The 20726-nt window shown below is 47.2% G+C and overlaps 2 protein-coding genes across 2 annotated transcripts in view; one reads left to right on the plus strand and one right to left on the minus strand.

Annotated features, from left to right (window-relative positions):
* Positions 1-7213, minus strand: part of dnah1 (dynein, axonemal, heavy chain 1) — a gene marked incomplete at both ends in the record, with an annotated part of 50987 nt that extends 43774 nt beyond the window's left edge. The window contains 14 exons of the mRNA XM_079741127.1: positions 262-403; positions 758-840; positions 923-1042; positions 1532-1757; positions 2115-2308; positions 2426-2576; positions 3131-3429; positions 3704-3915; positions 4685-4842; positions 5069-5330; positions 5810-5962; positions 6170-6302; positions 6803-6965; positions 7077-7213. Coding sequence (XP_079597253.1) covers positions 262-403; positions 758-840; positions 923-1042; positions 1532-1757; positions 2115-2308; positions 2426-2576; positions 3131-3429; positions 3704-3915; positions 4685-4842; positions 5069-5330; positions 5810-5962; positions 6170-6302; positions 6803-6965; positions 7077-7213 — 2433 coding nt within the window. The remainder of the gene's footprint in view (positions 1-261; positions 404-757; positions 841-922; positions 1043-1531; positions 1758-2114; positions 2309-2425; positions 2577-3130; positions 3430-3703; positions 3916-4684; positions 4843-5068; positions 5331-5809; positions 5963-6169; positions 6303-6802; positions 6966-7076) is intronic.
* An 8007-nt stretch (positions 7214-15220) lies between these two features.
* Positions 15221-20699, plus strand: LOC307079059 (netrin-4; the record flags this gene model as incomplete). The annotated part of the gene is made up of 10 exons (XM_079741128.1): positions 15221-15344; positions 15873-16372; positions 16576-16896; positions 17478-17604; positions 18044-18232; positions 18516-18732; positions 18934-19064; positions 19151-19219; positions 19777-19947; positions 20207-20699. The coding sequence occupies 10 exons, from the start codon at positions 15221-15223 to the stop codon at positions 20341-20343; spliced, it is 1986 nt and encodes a 661-aa protein (XP_079597254.1). The 3' UTR covers positions 20344-20699.
* Between the last annotated feature and the right edge of the window lie 27 nt (positions 20700-20726).

Consider the following 20726-nt stretch of genomic DNA (forward strand, 5'->3'; position numbering starts at 1 on the left):
GGGTACTGCAGTTGGTACATGGGATTATATTCTTCAAATACACATTTATATTAATCAAAAGAATTATCGAAATAAATGATAATATTTTGAATAAATATAGTATTATGGCTTGTTATTACAAACAAAGAGTCGACCTGTTTTTATGTGTATTTATATGAGGTGGTCTGTGAAAGGTCTTGATGACCACTAAGTGGCAAACCTAAAGTCAAAGCCTGGGAACCACGGCACCAGAACTCTCTCGCAGTATTCTGCTAAACCAACCTGCAGTGAGTCCAGCCTCTCCTGGAAATTGTTCTGGTCCACCATCTGGATCTTGTGGAAGCTCTGCTCGTCCTCTAAGTGCTGGGCAGCCGCCTCTTCCATCTGGGTGAGGATCTTCTGAGGCCAGCCGATGGCGGCCCACCTGAACACAACCCCGCCACAGTCAGAGCGAGTCAAGAACAACTTCATATGCACCTTTCCCAAAACGATGAGGTCCCATCTCAACACACAAAAAGCTCAACATCATATCATCAGTTATAGGGCAGGAAAGCATAATGATTAGGGGTTTCCGGGCTGAAGGGTACTGTGTTTGATCCCCAATGCCCGCCGTCTACACATAGACTAGAGCAAGATTCCCAAATCAAGTCTGCTCCCCAATTCACGTATCTGAAGTCCCCGTACATCACTTTGGATTTCAGTGTCTGCTGAACATCTCAAGTGTATAAGTGAAGGTAGTATCAGTAGTATCAGTATGCTGTGCCGTCAGCGGTCTTACTTTGCGTTGAAATCCTCCTTAGACAGACTGCAGAAGAACTCATCCACCAGGTCGTAGTCCGACAGGGCCTTCTCCAGAACCTCCTGTGAGGGGCAGGTGGGTCTGTTCAGAAGTGATTGAGTGGAACAAGGGTCTAACAGCTTTTATCTTCTTTCTTATCCGTACCTGGTGACTCTTTAGCAGGTCAGGGATCTGCTGCATCCACTCTCTTTGTTCAGTAAGTTCCTCGATGGAGTTGGGCTTCTCATTCAGCTTCTTGCTGATGGCCTTGCACTGCTCGCAGGCCTGGACACACGCACAGTAGATCATGATGCAAGGAGAGGGGCAGTGATCAATAACCTAAAAGATTACCTAAAAGAACATCTCAATGTGTAAATGAGTTATCAGCCGTGAGTCCCCTACATATACATTTACATTGAGGGCATTCAGCAGACGTTTTTATCCAAAGCGTACATTTGTCTGAAGGAACAACAACATATCGCCGTCTGTACAGTTAGGATGTTCATAGAACCAAGTGCCAAGCACTAACAATTGTTAGGTTAACCCATTCCCCGTACACAACAAAGCTAGCTAGGATAAGATGCTACACAATGCTTCGTACTGTTTTTAAGTGCAAGCTTGCACAACATACAATAAGTGCATACATTAAGTGCCAGGACGTATAACCTACAGAAAGTGTGCACATTAAACGCCAGGCCGTACAACATACCATAAGTGCGGTTGTGGGGTGGGGGGTTAAGGGGGGTGACTATGTAGAGTCTATCTTGGGCTCACCAGGTCGACCTGCTTGCGTAGTGTAGAGGTCAGATGGTCTATCATGCCGTTCGCCAGGGCCTTCCGCTTCTTAGAGAGGGCCTGGCGCACGCTGTCCACACTGACAGCAAACGGACCGATCACAATGAGGGAGGGCAAGGACGACTCCAGCCTCTTCTTCTCCTTCAGGATCTCTAGCACCTCCTTCTTCACCTCCTGCGCTGTCTGTTCCACCTGCTTCTCAGCCCTGGTGGACAAGCAAAAGAGAACAAGTTCAGCTGTCTGCTGACAGCGGTTCTGCTTCAAACCAGCTGTACATCTCTCCGTTCATCAGCGGAGCTTTTCTCACGTGATGAATAACAACATCAATTAAACATATCAATTGTAAGATAAATAAAGGTGTAATAAGACAAGGGGCCAGGACTCAGATCCTTGATATCCTCGACCAAATAGCTCAAACACTCTTTAGGACACGTATCTGAGTCTGTTGCCTTGGGTAAAATAGTGCAAAATCACTATTGATTATAGTGATTTCGCAGAATATGTACTATGCTAATAGTGCATAGTAAGTGTGCACGGAGGAGCATCTTCTGGAGGTGCGTACCTGAGCAGGGTTTCTAAGTCTGAGTTGTGCAGTTCCAGGTACTGCTCATATTCAGCAGCATAGGCCCTGAGGGGTCCACAGGCCTGTCTCAGGGCCGCGCTGACCTGGTCTCTCAGCTCACACACTGCCGGTTCCCACAAACCAACCGACTCCAGCAGCGGAACCCCACTGTAGAACATCTGCTGCATCACAAACTGCAGATCAAAATAATATGTAACTACGATGCCAAATACTCCAATACCATCGGAGAAGAAATGAAGGGGCAGCCGGTTGTGAACTAAGAAGGAGGATGGATAGTTCTGTCTCCTCACCTTGTCGAGCTGTGGCACACTGTGTGTGGCCATGATGCCTTTGTCAAACAGGTTGATGACAGAGCTCCCGAACGCCTCCAGTGGGGTGCTGTAGTGGACTCCGGTTTGATCCAAAACCAGGTCCACCAGGAAGAGGGGATTCTTCTTGGGCCTGGACCCAGATACAGACAGGCATAATGCAGTGGAGTCGTGTGTGTGTGTGTGTGTTTGTTTAAGGTTTGCAGTCAGTTCCTTGCATACATGTAATGCAGAAGCTTTCTTTAATAATGTATGTACATATGCACTGGTGTATTCCATTTTCCTTCTTTTATGTTTCCCATTTTAAATGGGAAAGCACAAATTCTTGATAGTTTGTGAGTTCACCTAGACTCTGTAAAGCTTCCCCCTTCCACCCCTCCTACGCACTTAATGTGTGTTGTACGTCCGGGCACTTAATGTACGCACTTATTGTAAGACGTACTTAGTTTTACTACTTTGTTTTGTAAAATCTTAACCTAGCTATCTATGTTGTATACAGGGAATGGGTTAACCTAGCGATTGTGCTTGGCACGTGGGTCTATGAACATCCTTGCACCCACAGCGATCTATTGTTGTTTCACCTTCTTCTGACAAATGTACTTATTGCAAGTCGCTTTGGATGAAAGCCTCTGCTAAATGCCCTAAAAGTAAATGAAAAGTAAACTCCCCGTGGCTGTTTGCCTTTACCTGTAAGGGCTGGTGATGAGGTCGCTGCCCCAGACCAGTTCTGAAGGAGCAGCATGGACACAGTGGCAGCTGTCCAGCACCAGCCGGGCCAGGCCCTGCAGTGAGCGCTGCACCAGGAGACGCAACGAGTCTTGCAGCCTGTAGCGCACCACGGAGAGCAGGCGACACAGCTTGGACATCCTGTACACCTCCCAGCACGACTCCTCCAGGTTGTACCAGCCGGGGCCCATCGACCGCAGCTTGGAGCTGATGTTCTCACACAGCGTGGAGACCCAGGTCTCCCGGAGGAACAGAGAGACCTGGGGATGTCAGGGAAGGAGAAAAAGGAGAAAAGCGGTATGACTTTGTGCGTGAGTTTGAGGCATTCTCTCTTTTGCATGCCTCTGATATCCCCGTTATGGGTTTAACATGTCCTAACATGGTTTTTGACCAAGCAACAATCATTCTCTGAAACATGTCTTTGAAATGTTCTCTGCCCCTACATCACAGTTTCACTTCTTTTTTTTTTTCATTGTTGGTTTCTTCTATTTGATACAAGCAACAAGTGTTCACAATAAGCTTTGATGGCAATACCTGTGAATGCATCTGAGACTGGATGAGCTCAAAGGCTTCCAGACGCACCGGCCTGCTGAATGTGACCTGGAAGAGACTCATGCTGCCCAGTCGGTTGCACTGAGCGCACACTTCGGACAGAGCGCCGATCACCTCAGGTTTGGTCAGCAGACAGCTGACGACAAACACAGCGCGGTTCTTCTTGAAGGGATAATCAGGAAGAGACCAACAGCCTGTGGATACATCTTCGTATCAGTCCTGGACACGCAGTCCTTTCACTGCCACAGCCATGAAACATATACACATGCATGCAGACAAATACACACACGCTCTCCCATGCACTCACGCGAACACGCACACAAACACACACTCATGGACGAAGGCAAACACACACACACACGAATTCTGACAGTAATCTACTGTATTTAGGATTTACAGTACAATGCTGTGAAAAACAGTGCATTGTGGGAGTCTCAATGATCGTTCAAGCATCTCATCGGTCAATGTGTTCATTTACAGCCATATACTGCAAATAGCAAAGAATCTTGGGAAAATAACATTTCCCCTTGTTGAGGTTGGGGAAATAGGGCGCTCAGGGATAACCCCTGTGTTGGTTGTTTGTTCTGGCTGATGAAGCAGAAGGCTGATCTCGTAGCCGAGCAGCGTTTTATGGCTAGAGGCTAAGTGCTTTCTAAACCTCTGGTTTAGTTCTGGTAGAAGCTAAATGCTAATGTGCTTGAAAACGATCTTTGAACATCATGCTATCTGCACAAACTATGCAAGCTAAGACCTAAGGAGTGCAACAGTACAAGCCTTATCCTTTTGCTGCCAGTAGATTACTGTCATATTATGTGCTTTACAAATACATTTACATTTACATACACATTTACATATTACAGCAGTCTGCTGTATTTATTTGTAAATAAACAGTACATGCCAGTACATTACTGTAAATTTACAGTAAGTGCAAACACACACACACAAAAATACATATATGGACACCTTTGCGTGGTACTGGCCAGGGTTGTGTCTGCGGCAGCGTGATGTTTGGAAACTCTTCTGGGCGACTCCTCACCACCTTGTCAAAGGTGATGCGGTTCATGGTGTGATCATATTCCTGCTTCATCTCCGCCTCCAGCCTCTTCACACACTCCTGCAGCCTGACACAGCATACCATTATATTGGCATTATATATCTTGTATTTTAGATATTTTGCTATTATAAAGTGATGAAACAGTAAATGATAATAAATAATTAAAGTAGATAATTGATAAGAGTTTCCTATGCAACATCTACTTGTGTTCTATCTCTTCCACCTCTGTCTCCTATCCCCACCGTGACCCAGATCCTGGGGGACAACATGATGCCGTCATGAGCCATGCTTACATCCTCCCTCTGAGTCCGGGCGTGGAGAGGGCGTCGGCCGAGATGTGCTGCAGAGTGGCCGCGTCCAAGGAGGGCGTCCCACCCGCCCCACTCCACACAGGCATGCAGTCCACACAGAGGCCGTACAGTATCATGGCCTCCGCCTTCTCCCTGGCACGCTGGGCCCACTGCACACGCTCGGCGAACACACGAGGGTCCTCCGCGCTGAACAGCAGCTGGATCCTGGGTACCCAGGAGCCAGCCCCGGGCAGAGCATCGTCACCTGGGCCGAGGAGAAGATGGAGGAGTCAAACCCATGCGAATAGGGACTAGCATCGGATAGTCTGGGGATAAAGGTGTTCGACTCCCAGGGGAAAGGTTCTGGGCTTCAACGGAGAAGCCAGAGGAGCAGTGGCCCTTCCCTTACCGGCTCCTTAATGAATGCATTTAAATGTTGCAATTTGCTTCGGAGAAAAGCATCTGCAAAATGACTGTTTGAACTTCACAGAAAGGCATTGCCCAACTACCCCTTACCCTGACTCCTCCTAGAGGGCAAGGTAATAAAAACCAAGTGGGAAGAGGAGGGCACCTTGTGGACGGGCAAGAATCCTCCTTAAAGGAACTGCCACTGCATTCAAATTGCGTTAAATGACCATGTCCAAAATAAGCTACGAATAATGGTTGATAAAAGAACTGAGTTAAAAGAGATGGAAGGAAAATGTCCCCAAACGACGTGATGCTCAGCAGAGTACTTGCCCTTACCGGCCCCTCCGTTCAGAACGGGGGTGTTCTGTTGCACCCGTAATCGGCCATGTTGATCAGCCTTCTGCACCAGGTACCGGCCTTTCTCCTGGCTGTAGGCCAGAACCCCCACCGCCTGCCAGCTGTGGGGACCACCGGGGCTGTCAGGTTCTTCTGCAGAGAACAAAAAAAAACGATCCACAAATATCCAATCCAAATGTACTCTGCGAAAAAATCATAGAAGTCTTGTCATTCCTGGCCCCTTTGGTTGGTAGGTGAACTGCCCCAGACTGTGCATTCAGAGCACGAGAGAGCGAGCTCCGTGGGGGTGAGAGATGATACCAATACCTTGTGCCTCGAGAAAGGCTCCACTGAAGGTACCTGGCGGAGACTGGTCGTCGGTGGACAGCAGGGCCCAAGCAGGGACAGGTTTACGCTCAGAAGAGGCCTCTGCACAGCCCAGAGCCAGCCAGTCAGCAGGCGTACGGCAGTCAAACTCCTCATTGTCAAACACCTGAGGAGGGGAGGGACCGGTGACGGGCAGCTTAGTCTCTGATATCAGTCAGACCATGACACTGTGTGGTGTCGTGTTCTTGAAGAAAGTAGTTCAATCCGGGTCGCTTTTAAATCACTTTATTTGTTAAAGTATTTCGGTATGGTAACTATGAAGCAAAAGGAGGGAATTGTATTTAACACGCATGGAGAGAGATACCGCAGAGCTGTCTTACAGCCCCGGGGGGCTTCCCCTGGGCTCTCGACGGGTCTGCCATGTCTCTGACCTCATCTGACTCCCGCTCCCCGTTTGTATCAAGTAGGCGTGGCCTATGTGACGGCTTCCTCACCTGTCCGGCTTCCTCACCTGTCTAAAGGTGCTGCCATCTGTGACTGGAGTAATTATTGCAGCTTATATGTTGGTCCTGCTCCCCTTGTGGCTATGTGGGGGCAGCTTATGTGCTTAAAATACATAACAATAGATGGATCTAAAACGAGGTGTTTTAACACGACAAGGCCTACCTCCAAAGGTAGATAGTTAGACGCAGGTGGGCCAGGTTGATTTGGGTTCTGCACATGGTCCTCACTACCACTGGTTTGATGTACAGGCATAAGGTGCATAGAGTCTATGCCTTTTTCTGACAGGAGCTTTTCTATGTCGAGTTTCATGTACTCCTTTCTCCGTCTAAGTTCAAACAAAAACAAGAAGAAACGGGACACATGACCCAAACTGACACCAAACAATGTGATGTGGATCCCACCGATGCTTTTCTGTTGTTCTGATCACACGGCGTACCGCTCGATCTCTATCTTGCGGTGGGTCTTGCCAGGTATGGACTGATAGGGCAGCTGGACTTTGGCTGCATACGCCCCGGCATAGAAGTCAGTGTTGGGCGGCAGCTTCGTGGTCGGTCCAGGAGGAGTGTTTTCCATCCGCTCATACACATCAGCCGCCACCTGGAAGGTCTTCACTGAAAGATAGGAAATAATAAATAATAAAATACCATTTTAAAACGACGCGTCACCTATTCGGCGAGTGGCAGCTGACCTGTTGGGGTGTTGATCTTGTACCCGGGCTGACAGAGAGAGCTCCGTTGGGTGTCGCTTGAAAACTAAACAGAAAGAGAAATGAATGAATGGTCAGCAGAATGGTTACTGCATTGCATGCAACCATTCTGTCAAGCAATTATGTGTGTGCGTGTGTGTGTGTGTGCGTGTGCGTGTGTGTGTCGATGCCTGCATGTATATGTGAATGTGTGTTTGGAAGTATGTGTGAATGTGTGTGTGAATGTATGTGTGAATGTGTGTGAATTTGTGTTAAAACATGATGCTGTGTATGATGTGTTTAAACTGTACCTTGTTTGTAGACGCTCTCCTAGTGATCATATCTGAGTATAGACCAGTTGGTTCATTCACTGGGGTTTTCCTGATTGGTGGTAGCTTGCTCCCATGACGAAAAACCTCTGGGGGTCTGGGGGTCCCTTGGGGTCTGGGGGTCTCTGGGGGTCTGGGGGGAGGTCTCGGTACCAGGATCCCAAAATGAGGCAGGTGCTTGTCTTCCATACTGTCAACGTAGAAAACGTCCACAAGTTAGTTTACAAAGAAAATGAAAAGTCTGCTTTCTTTTAAATAATGTACCTATAAATGCTCAAACTGTAACAGTGGACGCGGTGTCGCTATTCTAGCTATTTGTCTAAAAGCGTCAGTTTAACTTTACCGTTCAACGACAGTTGGCTTCTTGATCATATTTAAGGTTAGCGATACCTTTAACAGTGCACACATAGCCTTATTCTCTTGTATTTTAAATCGAACAGTAAGACCACACTCTGTTTAAAAATAGCAAACAAACGCAATATCTGTGCATGATAGCTACCTGAGGAGGTGGTATCAAACTTTACTTCTGTGTAGAAATCTCGGTTTCCAAGTCAAAAGTTTGACGCGTTGAGTCGGCAACGGTTGTTAGGGAGGTTCCTTCCTGCGCCGGCCGGCCAGAGGGCGCCAGACAGCGGGTTTACAACAGCCGAAAGAGGGCGCCAGACTGCGGGTTTACAACAGCCGCCAAGAGGGTGCCAAATAGCTGGTTTAAACCAGCCGCCAGAGGGCGACAGTCTGCGGGATTACACCGGCCGCCAGAGCGCGCCATGCAGCGTGTTCCTACACCGGTCGACAGAGGGCGGGTTTGAAAGACCTCTACTGAAGCTGAAAGATGTTATCAATCATGTACAGTTGAAGGATCAGGTTATATAGTCAGCTCAAACACAATGTCTTCGGAACATAGGCCCACAAATGAATTATTGCACAAAATATATTATCTGTGTTTTTGAGGTTCAATTTTCAGTTTTGTTGTACATAGTCCCCTTTAATTTCTAAAGTTTCATTCTGTCAACTGTATGATAAGGGTATTTTTTCTATCAAATAATAAATACAAAAGCAATATATCCTCAACCATTAGGTTCATGAACTCTGGTACCCACAAAAAACTGCTGCATCCATAAATGAGAGCTGCGTGAAGTTATGCTTCTCATGTTAATATCTTTGTATACACCTCTTTAAGCATTATAACGATAACAAACTTAATTCGTGAAATTTTGATTAAAGTTCACACATAGATGGGAAAGATTTAACGTATTTAATCTGTAAATAAAGAGTCAATAATAGTGTAAAGTTACCAGACTAACAACAATAATTGACATTTCTATCTACACGGGTTAGCCTCTCGCTTCCCCAGCTGTTCTGACCAAGAATATTGTTGCTAATAGCAGCAATTGTTCTGACTAAAACACACACAAACACACACACACAAACACACACACACACACACACACACACACACACACACACACACACACGCACGCACACACAAACACACACCACCATCAAACTTCTCTTCCCATCAACCCCCGGTTGATGTCCATCTCCAAGTGTCTGAAGGGGGAAGACAACCCCCCTTACCCCTGCTATCCCCACACTCATAGGTCACAAGGGGCCCACATTTGGGCATTTTTCCCATGGTGGATGACAAGGCCTCATGTCATTAAAGCTCCAACTCAGGTCCCTGGTGTGCTTCATTGCGAAAGCAGGAATGCAAAATCAGGAATGCAGAGAATCCCTCTGCATTCTGCATTTTGAGCGAAAATCCAAAAGGACATATCCGGAGGCCTTCTAGTAATGGTTGACCGGTTGCTATAGGTGAGCCGCTCTAGGCTCTAGGTTTATTCTGTGACTCTGTTATAACCCGACCAAACCTTCAGTCTGTCTTTTGCCGCAGAGTGAGCACAGAGCTGAGAGGGAAAGCCATGACATCAGCCAGCCATTGTAGTGCTCCAAAGTCAACAGAGGACTTCCCATGGGGACAAAAGCCAAACCACATCTAATGACGACATTATCATATCCCCGTCTCTGCCTTCCAATGCCAAACAACTCGCGGACCGCACGGTTGTAATAATCATTATCAGGTGGCTAATTGTCATGTGAGAAGATGTGGGCAAGATGGGATCCAAGACAAATCATGAAAAGCTTCCTCAGCCACCCTGTCGTCAGGGCATAGCCGACTACCAGGCGATGGTGGGCAGTTTCTGCGGCCGTTGGCCCGGTCCGGGAAACGTCCACAATGGGACCTGATCACACAGATGTGGGCGAGCAGTGCTGGCTGGGTTGAGCCAATTAAATCCTAATATGCTTGTAATTAGCTTTGATCCACCCCATCACCCTTATAACTCGGTCGGCAGCGGCTATATCCTCAAGTTAACCGGCTGGCCAAATACCAACCATCAAACAACTCCATCGTTACTTCTGTGCACGCCCACCCAGTGCACTTAGGCACCCATTGATTCCTTCTCCCAAACGGTGTGTTTGATTCATTCTCATTCTCTGCCTTCTGGTCCCCTTCCTTTTTACTGTGTTGGGCTGGTGTGGGGGTCATGTCTGAGTGAATTTAACTCCTATTTTACAGTAATGTTAGCAACATGTGTTTCTAAGTTTAGCTCCTACTGAGGACCAGATGTTGGTTCGCAGGATCAAACGCCGGCTTCTCTCTTCTTATTGGGACGCTGATGGGCAAAGCAGGAGGACGGAGTGGTCACACATTATTGACCCACAATGTCAGGTCTTTTACAAAGCCACATGCAAACTGCATATGTAGTGCACCTTGTCTTACATGTGACGTTCCATTATGTTGTCAGGAATGCTTTCACGTGGTTAACATTTTTCACGGTCACAAGTGTTTGACAGACGGGTGTGTTGCCAGTTCATGTAAAAACCTTTTTCTTTTTCTAGTAGATAGAAGTATTCACAAAATAAACAGCAAATCTTCATCATCATTTAAATAACAGAACATTTCAAGATTCCAGATTCAACGTTTTGTCACATACTGGATGCACAGTGAGATGTTTGTGTGACATACTCCATATTTCTGTGCTTGAAAAATAAATAAAGAATAGAATACAAACAAAATAAAATAAAATACAACATACGTTTTAACATAAATTAAGAATATTATCAATATATATAAAACTAAAAAGGGAGATGTACAAATTGTATTGTGCAATATGGCCAGGGTTAAAGTGAAAGGCCACTGATTGACTGGTGGAAAACACTTTTCCTCAGTCTCGCTGTGCGCATTTTGTGACAGTGCAGGCGACTGCCTGACCTGAGAGTCACCAAAAAGTTAGCGGGCCGATGAGGATCCTTCTGGCTCTGCTGGTACAGCGTCTGGTGTATAAGGATGAATTATTAGAAGGAATACATACTCCTACATTTGGTAGCGAAAGGCAAATTACCCCCAGCAGGTTATTTTGAGAGTGTATACAGCACCAAGACCAGGCATGTGTGAGTCACACTTTATATAGTTTGGGGCTTTGGGCCATTGGTGGTGACCTGGATGGATATCAAGGTGTCCATTTGGAAGGGTTGAATAACAGGTAGACCTGTGGCATGCTAGTTAAGCAAAAGCTTAATGGTCGGGGAAGGACCCTAAAGCAGAAAAGTTTCCAGACATGAGCCTAGAAGGAACATCTGCCTCTTATTTTTCCCTCCTATTCTGCCCAGTTCTCCCAGTGACCTTTATGGGGGGGACCAAAGTCACTTCAGTACTCAAACATCAGAAACCACAAGGGTTGTAAAATATTTTACATACGAGATGCTGGTAGCTCTAAATTCTTCATGCGAACATGTATGAACATGTGTATGTCGGAGATGGGGTATGCACTACATTTTGTGCAATTTTGAGTGTTCTTTTGTACGTACGTTTCCATGTATTTATTTATCGCCCTCGACTGTCCCGACCGTGAGGGATCTTGTTCAACTGCTCTTTTATCACCAATTGAGCCCCGTTCAAAGGGCTTCTCCGTTTCAGTGGTCCAGATATGAATTATGAGGAAGAATCATCAAAGAGGTCTGCCTGTTAATAATAATAAATAATAAAAATAATTGGTTTGAGAAAAACAGCAATGGCCTTGTTGTCTTAAAGGCGGTTTATTTGGTTGGGCAAAGGATGGCTGAGTAAATCTGTAAACAGGTGGTTGCATTTGATTGTAAGAATGTACAAGTAGTTAACATGTGTGTGGGTGTGTCTGTTCGTAGCTATAATCACAAGTAAATTCAGAAGCATGTGGTCAGCTGCATCTTGATAATGGTGCAGACATCATGCATTCATTATGCTATAGCAGACCAGTAGGAGTATATACTTTGGGAATTTTTCTGTGTTTGCAGTTACATTTTGAAACAGCTTCAGCTATAAAAATGGCATCACTATTCCACAAGATTATCTTCAAATTAAACCCTTTCTGAACATTTCAGTCAACAGTTAGCTAACATGACACCAAATCACCTTTAAAACTAGCTTATAAAAACTTGTCAAGGAAGGGAATAGAAAAGTACACCAAACAGCAAAAAAGATGTATACCTTGAACTACACCTATGGAGTAGAATATTATATTATGCCAACTTGACCTTTGTCGGTAGCAAAGCCTCCCAGTTGTGTCTCCCAGTCTGCTATCACGTCTGTCCATGTGTGTCTATGGCCACACATGGATGGCCGATCAGGTCATGTGAGAGGGCAACTTAATGAGCTTTGTTCCTGTCAGAACATTGGAGCTGACACGGTGACACAACTATATCGGTAAGGAGACAGGTGGGGGAAGGGGGGGGGGGGGGGGGGGGGGAAGCCATAAGTTACCCCATGTTCCTCGAAAGTCACGCATGTTTGAGCAGCGCCGTGAACAAACACCACGGGGGGAGAGGGAGGAAGGAAGAGGGGGTCCCGGGAGGGAGCAGCTCCAGCCAGACTCCCTAACCCCGCCGCAGCTAAGCCCCCGCTAAATGAGAGAAAGAGGAGCAATTAGAAGGAGGGTCACGGGTCTGGGAGGAGATCCCTCTGACCTCGTCTGCCTGGTATTTGACCCCTCGCGGCTGGGGGCCGCGATGAGTACATATTAACATCACTGAGAGCATGTACGCACACACAGGGGCCACGATGAGTACATATTAACGTCGGAGAGTACGTAGGCACACACAGGGGAGAAGATCAGTACATATCAACATCTCTGAGAGCATGTACGCACACACAGGGGAGAAGATCAGTACATAAAGTGTCTCATCATGTATCCTTACTTAATTCGCTGAACATATCATACTGATTTAACTATGCTGCATGTGTTTTGTGTTCAGTGTGTCATGGGGTATCCTTACTTAACTCGCTAAACTTAATATACTGATATAACTATACTGTATGTGTGTTGTGTTCAGTGTGTCATGAGGTATCCTTACTTAACTCGCTGACTACTTGGCAATACAACATCATTACATCAACCAGATAATTTTTATTGTCACGCTTTCAAACAAAATATTGGTTTGAAAGTTGTAACAGAACGATGCACTTTAAGTTACAGAAAGTTGTTACAGAATGATGCATTTTAAGTGTTCTTTATAAAGAATGGGTTTCTGAATCATACAGTTTCTCTCTGTTCTGTTTTTCTGATCCCAGACAGCTGGGATCTCTTGCGGGAGCGAAAGCTGGTGAAGTGTAATACAAAGACTTGACTCTTTCTTTGTACCTCTCTTTTGTAGAATGCCTTGTTGTCTCTGCAGCGTTCAAGATGTTCTTAACATCTTGCATCGAGACGCTAGCTCATTCTTTGCGATTTTCACTTTTGATTCTGAACTTTGTAGATTAGCTGTTCCGCGAAAACATTTGCATCACATTAAGGAGATTTATATAACATTTCAATTTGGTAGTCCATTCCGATTTTGGAGCTACTTGTGATCACTTTGTGCCATAAAACCTGAGAGGCTTGGTGTTTATGTCTTGACCTTGCCGGAGGGGCTGGAGATCACTGCCAGCTCCTTGGAGAAGTTGACATCATTAGTGGGAAGACAATTAAATAGAAAGTGTTTCATATGCCATCACTATAAGGAACCTGTGTGTTATTTCTTTGTAGTGCTGTCGTCTGTTGAGACGTGCGATGAGACACGAGATTCTGAACGTGAATGAACGGCAGTAAAGCTCCTGGTGTCATTGGGAGTCGGGAACATGAAAGTATTTTTTCTTTCATTACCATTGCCAGCTATGCCTGACGTTTCTTCTAATTTAATTTCAAAGAGACGTGCACGATGGAATTACTGCTGCAGAAAAACAGGAGCAGATAAACAAATTTTCCTCGGCCCTATTATGAGGCCCTGGTTACGGCGGGACCTGGTCTGGCTGGTATGCGCTGTGCGGCTGGTTCACATTAACCACGTCCAGCGTCTTAACCCAACAAAGGGCTTCTGCTTACTGACTGCTCACACTCTTCTACTCAATGACTAGTCACGCTCTTCAACTTACTAACTGCTCACGCTCTCCTACTGACTGACTAGTCAGGCTGTTCTACTTATCAATCAATCAATCAATCAATCAATTTATTATTTAAAGTGCAGTCTCACCATCCAAATGGTCTCAGAACACTTCCAGATAAAAAACAACATCAACGCATTGATAAAAACATTGGTGAAAACAAAAAGTCTTAAAACAAATAATGACCTGGGACAAGAACAATAATGACTTAGGACTACAACAACAGATTACCCTCCATAGTGTTTTGAGAACAAAAATGTCTTCAACCTAGATTTAAAAGCATCAACAGACCCTGCTTCCCTAATATGTTGGGGAAGGTTATTCCATGACTGCTCAAGCTCTTCTACTGAGTGACTGCTCAAGCTCTTCTTCTTACTGACTGCTCACCTCTTCTAATGACTGACTGTTCACCTCTCCTACTGACTGACTGCTCACGCTCTCCTACTAAACTGACTGACAGCTCAACAGGTTCTACCTGCTGATTTCTCACGCTCTCCTACTGACTGACTCCTCACGCTCTTCTACCGACTGCTCATTCTTTTCTGCTTACTGACTGCTCATTATTTCCTACTGACTGACTGCTCATTCTCTCCTACTTATTGACTGCTCGCGCCCTTCGCCTCACTGAGTGCTCGCGCTCTTCAGCGGAATCCTTGTAGAGGACTCAGTTTACCGCAAGTGGAGGACAAGAGCAGGGAGGTTCAGACTTGTGGATGCGCACGGCGTCCCCGTGTCCACTGCAGCGTGCGTAAAGTCCCGGAGGTCAACGCTGTAGCTCCTTTGTTCTTTTTTTTTTCCTTGTTTAACAAACAGTGAACGGTTCAAACAGCTGGCATTTGGACATGACAACATTTTCTAAAGCGCAGAATCCATCACAACCTCTTCCGGCGGCTGACCACCTGGTGTCAGGTTCTCGGACACACGACCTGTCGCAACAAGGACAAAGCCTGCATATACATGGATGCTCTACTATTTGGATGTTCATCATTTTAAAATTATTCGTGGACTGATGCATGTGCGCGTCTTGAGGATATTGCGCAATTGCCCGTTAAAGGAAATGCATTGGTGGTGAGGGAGATAAAGGCACATGATGTCAACACTCGTTTCCTATGGCAAGTGTAGACAATAAAGGAAACAGAGGAGAGTGCGTTCACTGCACGGAGGTTTGGAGTCGACTCCAGATGCAAGCAGTTCTGGTTTGGCTGTCTGTTGCGCTGATGCGCACCGGGGCAGGTAATGTGGATTCGGTTACTATATTGGTTTAATGTTGATCAAATCGTATTGAAATTGTGGGATATTTATTTATCTATTAATGTTTTCTTTTCCGTAGCGAATGTTTAAACTTCTAGCCTTTATCTTATCTTATCACGGTTAATAGGTCAATCGTGTTGTTAATCTGATAGTTTAATGGAGACCGTTCTGTGATTTTTAAATATATGCAACTCGTAAAGCTCTCCTAAAAAGGTAGGACTCATAATCGGAAGGAAGCAGTTGAATATCTGTTGTATTAAAGATGTATTGTACGTATCTGTAAAGCTTTTGCCCCATGGCGGTTATACCAGACTTACGTACGATATAACAGTAGCAAGGCTCTAGGTTTGCATATTTGATGTGACACAACTGATGCGCACACCCAAGAGACGTATCCCTACCATCTCTACCTAGAATTCACCCTGAGCTTTTGAAGGATACTCCTTCGAAACCTTTGTTCCTCCTCCGTCTCCTCTAGAATATGATCCTCCCCTCCCTCTGCCTCCTCAGCCTCCAGGTGTGCGGGTCATGCCTGCAGTCCGCCCCTCGGGAACCTGGCCAGCGGCCGGACTCTGACCACCCTCACAGGCTGCTATGGAGACGCCCACCCCCTGCAGCGGCCATGCCCCTCCCGCCACCAGGGGGCCCTCGAGAGCCCGGGCCCCTGCCCTGAAGACCCCCATCCCCCCGCACACATGACCGATGACCCCTTCTCCCACCCGGGCACCTGGTGGGCGTCGGGCGCCGCCCATCCCCACACTGGGCGGGATGAGATCCGCTTGGATCTAGAGACCCGCTTCTGTCTGTCCCATGTGGTCCTACGGTTCCACTCGCCGCGGCCTAGGGCCATGGCTGTGGAGCGCTCGGGGGACTTTGGACGAACCTGGGAGACCCTCAAACTGTTTGCCCACAACTGCAGCCTGGAGTTTGGTCTCATGGACGATGTCACGGAGCCCGGTGGCCCTTGTACTTCCCGCTACAGCAGAGCTACACCCTGCACTGGTGGGGAGGTGAGTGGACGCATCATGAGCCATTGAGTATTTTAAGACCGCCGTTGACCGTTTGCTAATTTAGCAGCTGCCTTTATCCAAAGGGAAGCCAAGTCCAGATACAGGTCATTAAGGCGAAGGGTAGGGGTCCCCTTGCTCGAGGATTCTCAGAGGAAGGCGGCCGAAACGCGGGATTGAGTTGTGCCTGGTGTCTCTGTGCCCAGGTGATAGTGCGGACCCTGAGCTCCAGCAGCATCAGGGCGACCGACCCCTACAGCCCCGAGACCCTCGCCCGGCTCAGCGTCACCAACCTCCGCATCAGACTCCTCAAGGCTCAGAGCTGCCCCGCCCCCCTTGACCCCCCAGAGGAGGGCGGGAGACCGTCCAACTCGACCCGAGTTCCCGCGCCGATGCAGGTGCCCGTCCCAGCACCCTTCTACTCCATCTACACCCTGCTGGCCAGAGGAACCTGCCTGTGCCACGGCCACGGGGAGCACTGTGTGTCCCACAACGCCAGCCAGGCCGCGCCGCAGGACAGCAACTGGGTGAGAAACCAAGGAACTAGCTGTTGTGATGGACTAGAGGAGGAATACTCCCAATGTGTGTGTTGTGCTTCTGATTGTGATCGTGTGAGTGTGTCTGTATGCGTGTGTATGTCTGCCTGCGCGTGTGTGTGTGTGTGTATGTGACTAAGTATGCATGTGTGGGTATGTACGTGTGTGTGTGTCTGTGTGTGTGTAGGTGTATTGTGTGTGTGTGTGTCTGTGTGTGTGTCTGTGTGTGTGTATGTGTATTGTGTGAGTGTGTGTGTGAGTGTGTGTGTGTCTGTGTATGTGTATGTGTATTGTGTGTGTGTGTGCGTGTGTGTGTGTGTGTGTGCGTGTGTATGCCTGCGTGTGTGCCTGTCGTTACGTTATTGCATCGGCACATGAACGCTTACAGGATTGCAGATGTTTTGTAAAGCTGTGGAACGTAAGGGAGACGGGTAATGACCCCTACACAGCTCGCCGTCCCACTGCACGTTTACAGCGGCCGCCTGGCGGCGATTTACGGCCCTCCCCGCCTGTTCCCTCTGTGATTGTAACTAAGTGAGGGGTCTTAGTGAGCAGCGGCTGTGTACCCTCAGGTGGCCGGGAGGTGTGTGTGCAGTCACCACACCACAGGGGACCACTGTGAGAGGTGCTCCCCGCTCTACAACGATCGTCCTTGGAGACCGGCCAATGGCAGCAGCGGAGCGCCGAACGGCTGTCAGAGTGAGTTTGATTTGACTCACTTTGATTTGAGGAACGCAACAACTGTCCCTCAAAGTGGCAGTTGGTTGACTTATATGTCCTGTCTCTTAACTGTTTAGTACTATAATCTTATTTAGCAGATTATTTCATTTAAAAGCATGTACAGTGACTTCAGATCCATATAATAAAGGAACAGGTTTAAGCCTGGCAAGGAGGGCTATAGGTAGACATTGTGGATGAAACGCTGAACCTTTTGGCTGGCAGTCCAACACCCTAGCCACTACATCCTTCTGCCTCTCTATTATAAGCAAACTGAGAGACCCCGCAATGCTTAAAGTGGTAATGGTTGGTTGACGACTTTACTCAGGTAGTACCGAGATCACAGTACTCCGCCTGTGAAAGAGAGGTCATAAGAGATAACATTGCTCATTGTCTTCTGTCGTTTCCTCTTACCCTCCAGAGTGTGAGTGCCACGGCCATGCGGACAGCTGCCATTTCTCCCAACGGGCGTGGCTGTCCTCCGGAGGCACCAGTGGGGGCGTGTGCAACGACTGCCGTCACAACACCGTGGGGCGCCGGTGTCAGCGCTGTCGTCACGGTTACCACCGCCGACCCTCCCTGCCCCTGAACTCACCCAGCGCCTGCATACGTATGAGACCGCAGTCAGTGCTGACGGGTGGTGTCTCTTTAGTCGGTCAGGGAGAAGAGTTGTTGATTTGACTGATTTGATCAGACTTTTGAATGTTGTGTCGTCAAGCTGTTAGGCATCAAGCTATTAAACTACAAGTTATTGTGATGGCGGACATAACGTACTGCTCTGGGAATCAGTTATTCAGCGGCTCCCTCTGCAGGGGGTTATATGCAACTGCACATGCTGACAGCAGCAGGAGCGCTATAGAGGAGTCTAGCTTTCTTCCTTCCTTCTCCCTCAGGGTGCTGGTGTGACCCTCGGGGCACTCTGTCGCTGCAGCACAGAGACGAGGGGCCCTGGTGCAACCCTAGAAGTGGTCAGTGTACCTGCAAAGCTGGGGTGGGAGGTGGGAGATGCAGCCAGTGCATGCCTGGACACTGGGGCCTCGGTGCAGGGGGCTGTCAGCCCTGCGTCTGCCCCCAGGCCTGCGACCCCAACACCGGCCAGTGCCTAGACAGGTGGAGAAATGGCATTTACTGATCTGCTATTAATGTTACTCTGTTCACAGAGTGGTCAACAGTACTGTTCATCAAATATACTTTTGTGTAAAAAAAAAAAAGAAAAGGGAGCACTCTGCTCATGACACACATTCTAATACAGGATTAACGATATAGCGTATACAAAATAACCGTTGATCATGTGTGTCTTTTATATTATAGGAGCTACGCAGACAATCAGATTGTCAACGTGCCCATTGGGGGGCGAATCCCTGACGGGGAGCCTATGTTCACCCATGAAGGGGAGGCGGTGTGGCCCAAGGACCTGGCCGTATCCGCCCTGCGCTCCACAGGTAACCCTGATGCTCCGGCGTGTCTGCTGGAGCAGGCATAGTGCCGCTATGATTCATTGTTCTAATGTTCTGATGATCCTTCACAGGAAAGTGTGCCTGTAAGGAGAGGAAGCTGAGGAGTCTGTCGGAGCTCTGTAAAGCCAAACACGACTATGGTAGGGAGCATGACTATGAACCAGGGATGTTGATGATTGACCGTCAATCAATTAATCGCTGTTAAGTGTTCAACTGATTCAAAATGTCTCAGCCGACAATGTATGTTTGATGTACAATTTCTTAAAAGGTGGGGTTTGCTTTGCTTTTCCTTGTTATTCCTGAAATCGTAGTCATTGTGCCCCTTTTTGACGTTTGGTACGTTTACTACTCAAGGACCGGCAAAGGGCTAAAGGAATGCAGCCATTTTGGGCGAGAGGCTCATTGTTTGTTATTCTGTTGGTTGAAATTGTTTGTGCTTCAAAAATGTACGTCTCACATTACTAATATGGCACTAGAATTGTTTAAATAAAACTTAAACTGAGAAAATGACATTGTCTTCTATTTCATTCATTGTTAATGATTAATCGATAACATCAATGAGTGTTAATGTTTTCAACTTTTGGTCCAGAAAAATGCATGCGATTTGCAACTCTAAACATAACCAGAGTTGGGAAATAACTTGTAAGTCACTCCCCATGTATTGTGTTGTCTGTGCACTGTGTGTGTCTCACTGCAGTGATCAGGATCAGTGTGCTGGCCGCCCATGACAAGGGCAGCCATGCAGAGGTGCAGGTCAAGGTTCGCAAGGTCCTGCGTTCTGGCCAGGTGCCCCTGTCTCTGGGGACCCTCAGTGTCTACCCTCTCACCTGGACCAGTCGCGGCTGCACCTGTCCCATCCTTAACCCAGGTAGGTACACTATGCCGATGTCGACAATGTGACAGCAATGTGTGTGGAGACTGCTGTCCAATGGTCGTTGGCAGTGATGTCAGTCTTTAATGTACAACATTATGGTATAATGCGCTCTATTGAGTTTTTAAAGCAAAGCATATGTCCTTTGGATGTAGACATATTCTAGCTATGTTCTATTTTATTTGAAGTAGAACCAACTACTTGTTTGTATACATCACAAAAGTACCTTTGACAGATGCCTGCATCCCTTCTCCAGGTATGGACTATCTTCTGGCTGGCCCAGAGGATCCCGAGACTGGCCGATTACTAGTCACTTTGCAGAGTGTGGTGGCACTCTGGACACCCAGACTAGGCTTGAACCTATCGAAGGGCCTCAGGCATGAATGTCCATGAGCCACTATCCTAAACCATACACAAAGATGGTGGTCAACGTGGTCATACGGAATCAGTGGACAATACAGGGATGAAAAAAAAGTGGGCGCTTGTTTGGATCTACTTCCACCTTCGGTTCCCGGTACTGGGTGTATCTTTGAAAGCCCTGCCTATTACCAGGCTGTGTGCAGTGAGAATATGTAACTCTCCTAAAATATCTCTAAGTAAAGCATGATATTAACACAGGGCAGGGGAGGAAGAGATCCAACAGGCTTTAGAGTGGATTGTGATACATTAGCCGGCTGGGTGTCAGCCTGCTGAAAGCTTTATATGAGGGCGAGCAGAAACCTCTTATATTAAAGGGTGGATGCAGAAAACATTTCTGACGTAGTTACATTTGGATG

This window comes from Pollachius pollachius (genome assembly GCF_949987615.1).
Source record: "Pollachius pollachius genome assembly, chromosome: 8".
Taxonomy (NCBI): Eukaryota; Metazoa; Chordata; class Actinopteri; order Gadiformes; family Gadidae; genus Pollachius; species Pollachius pollachius.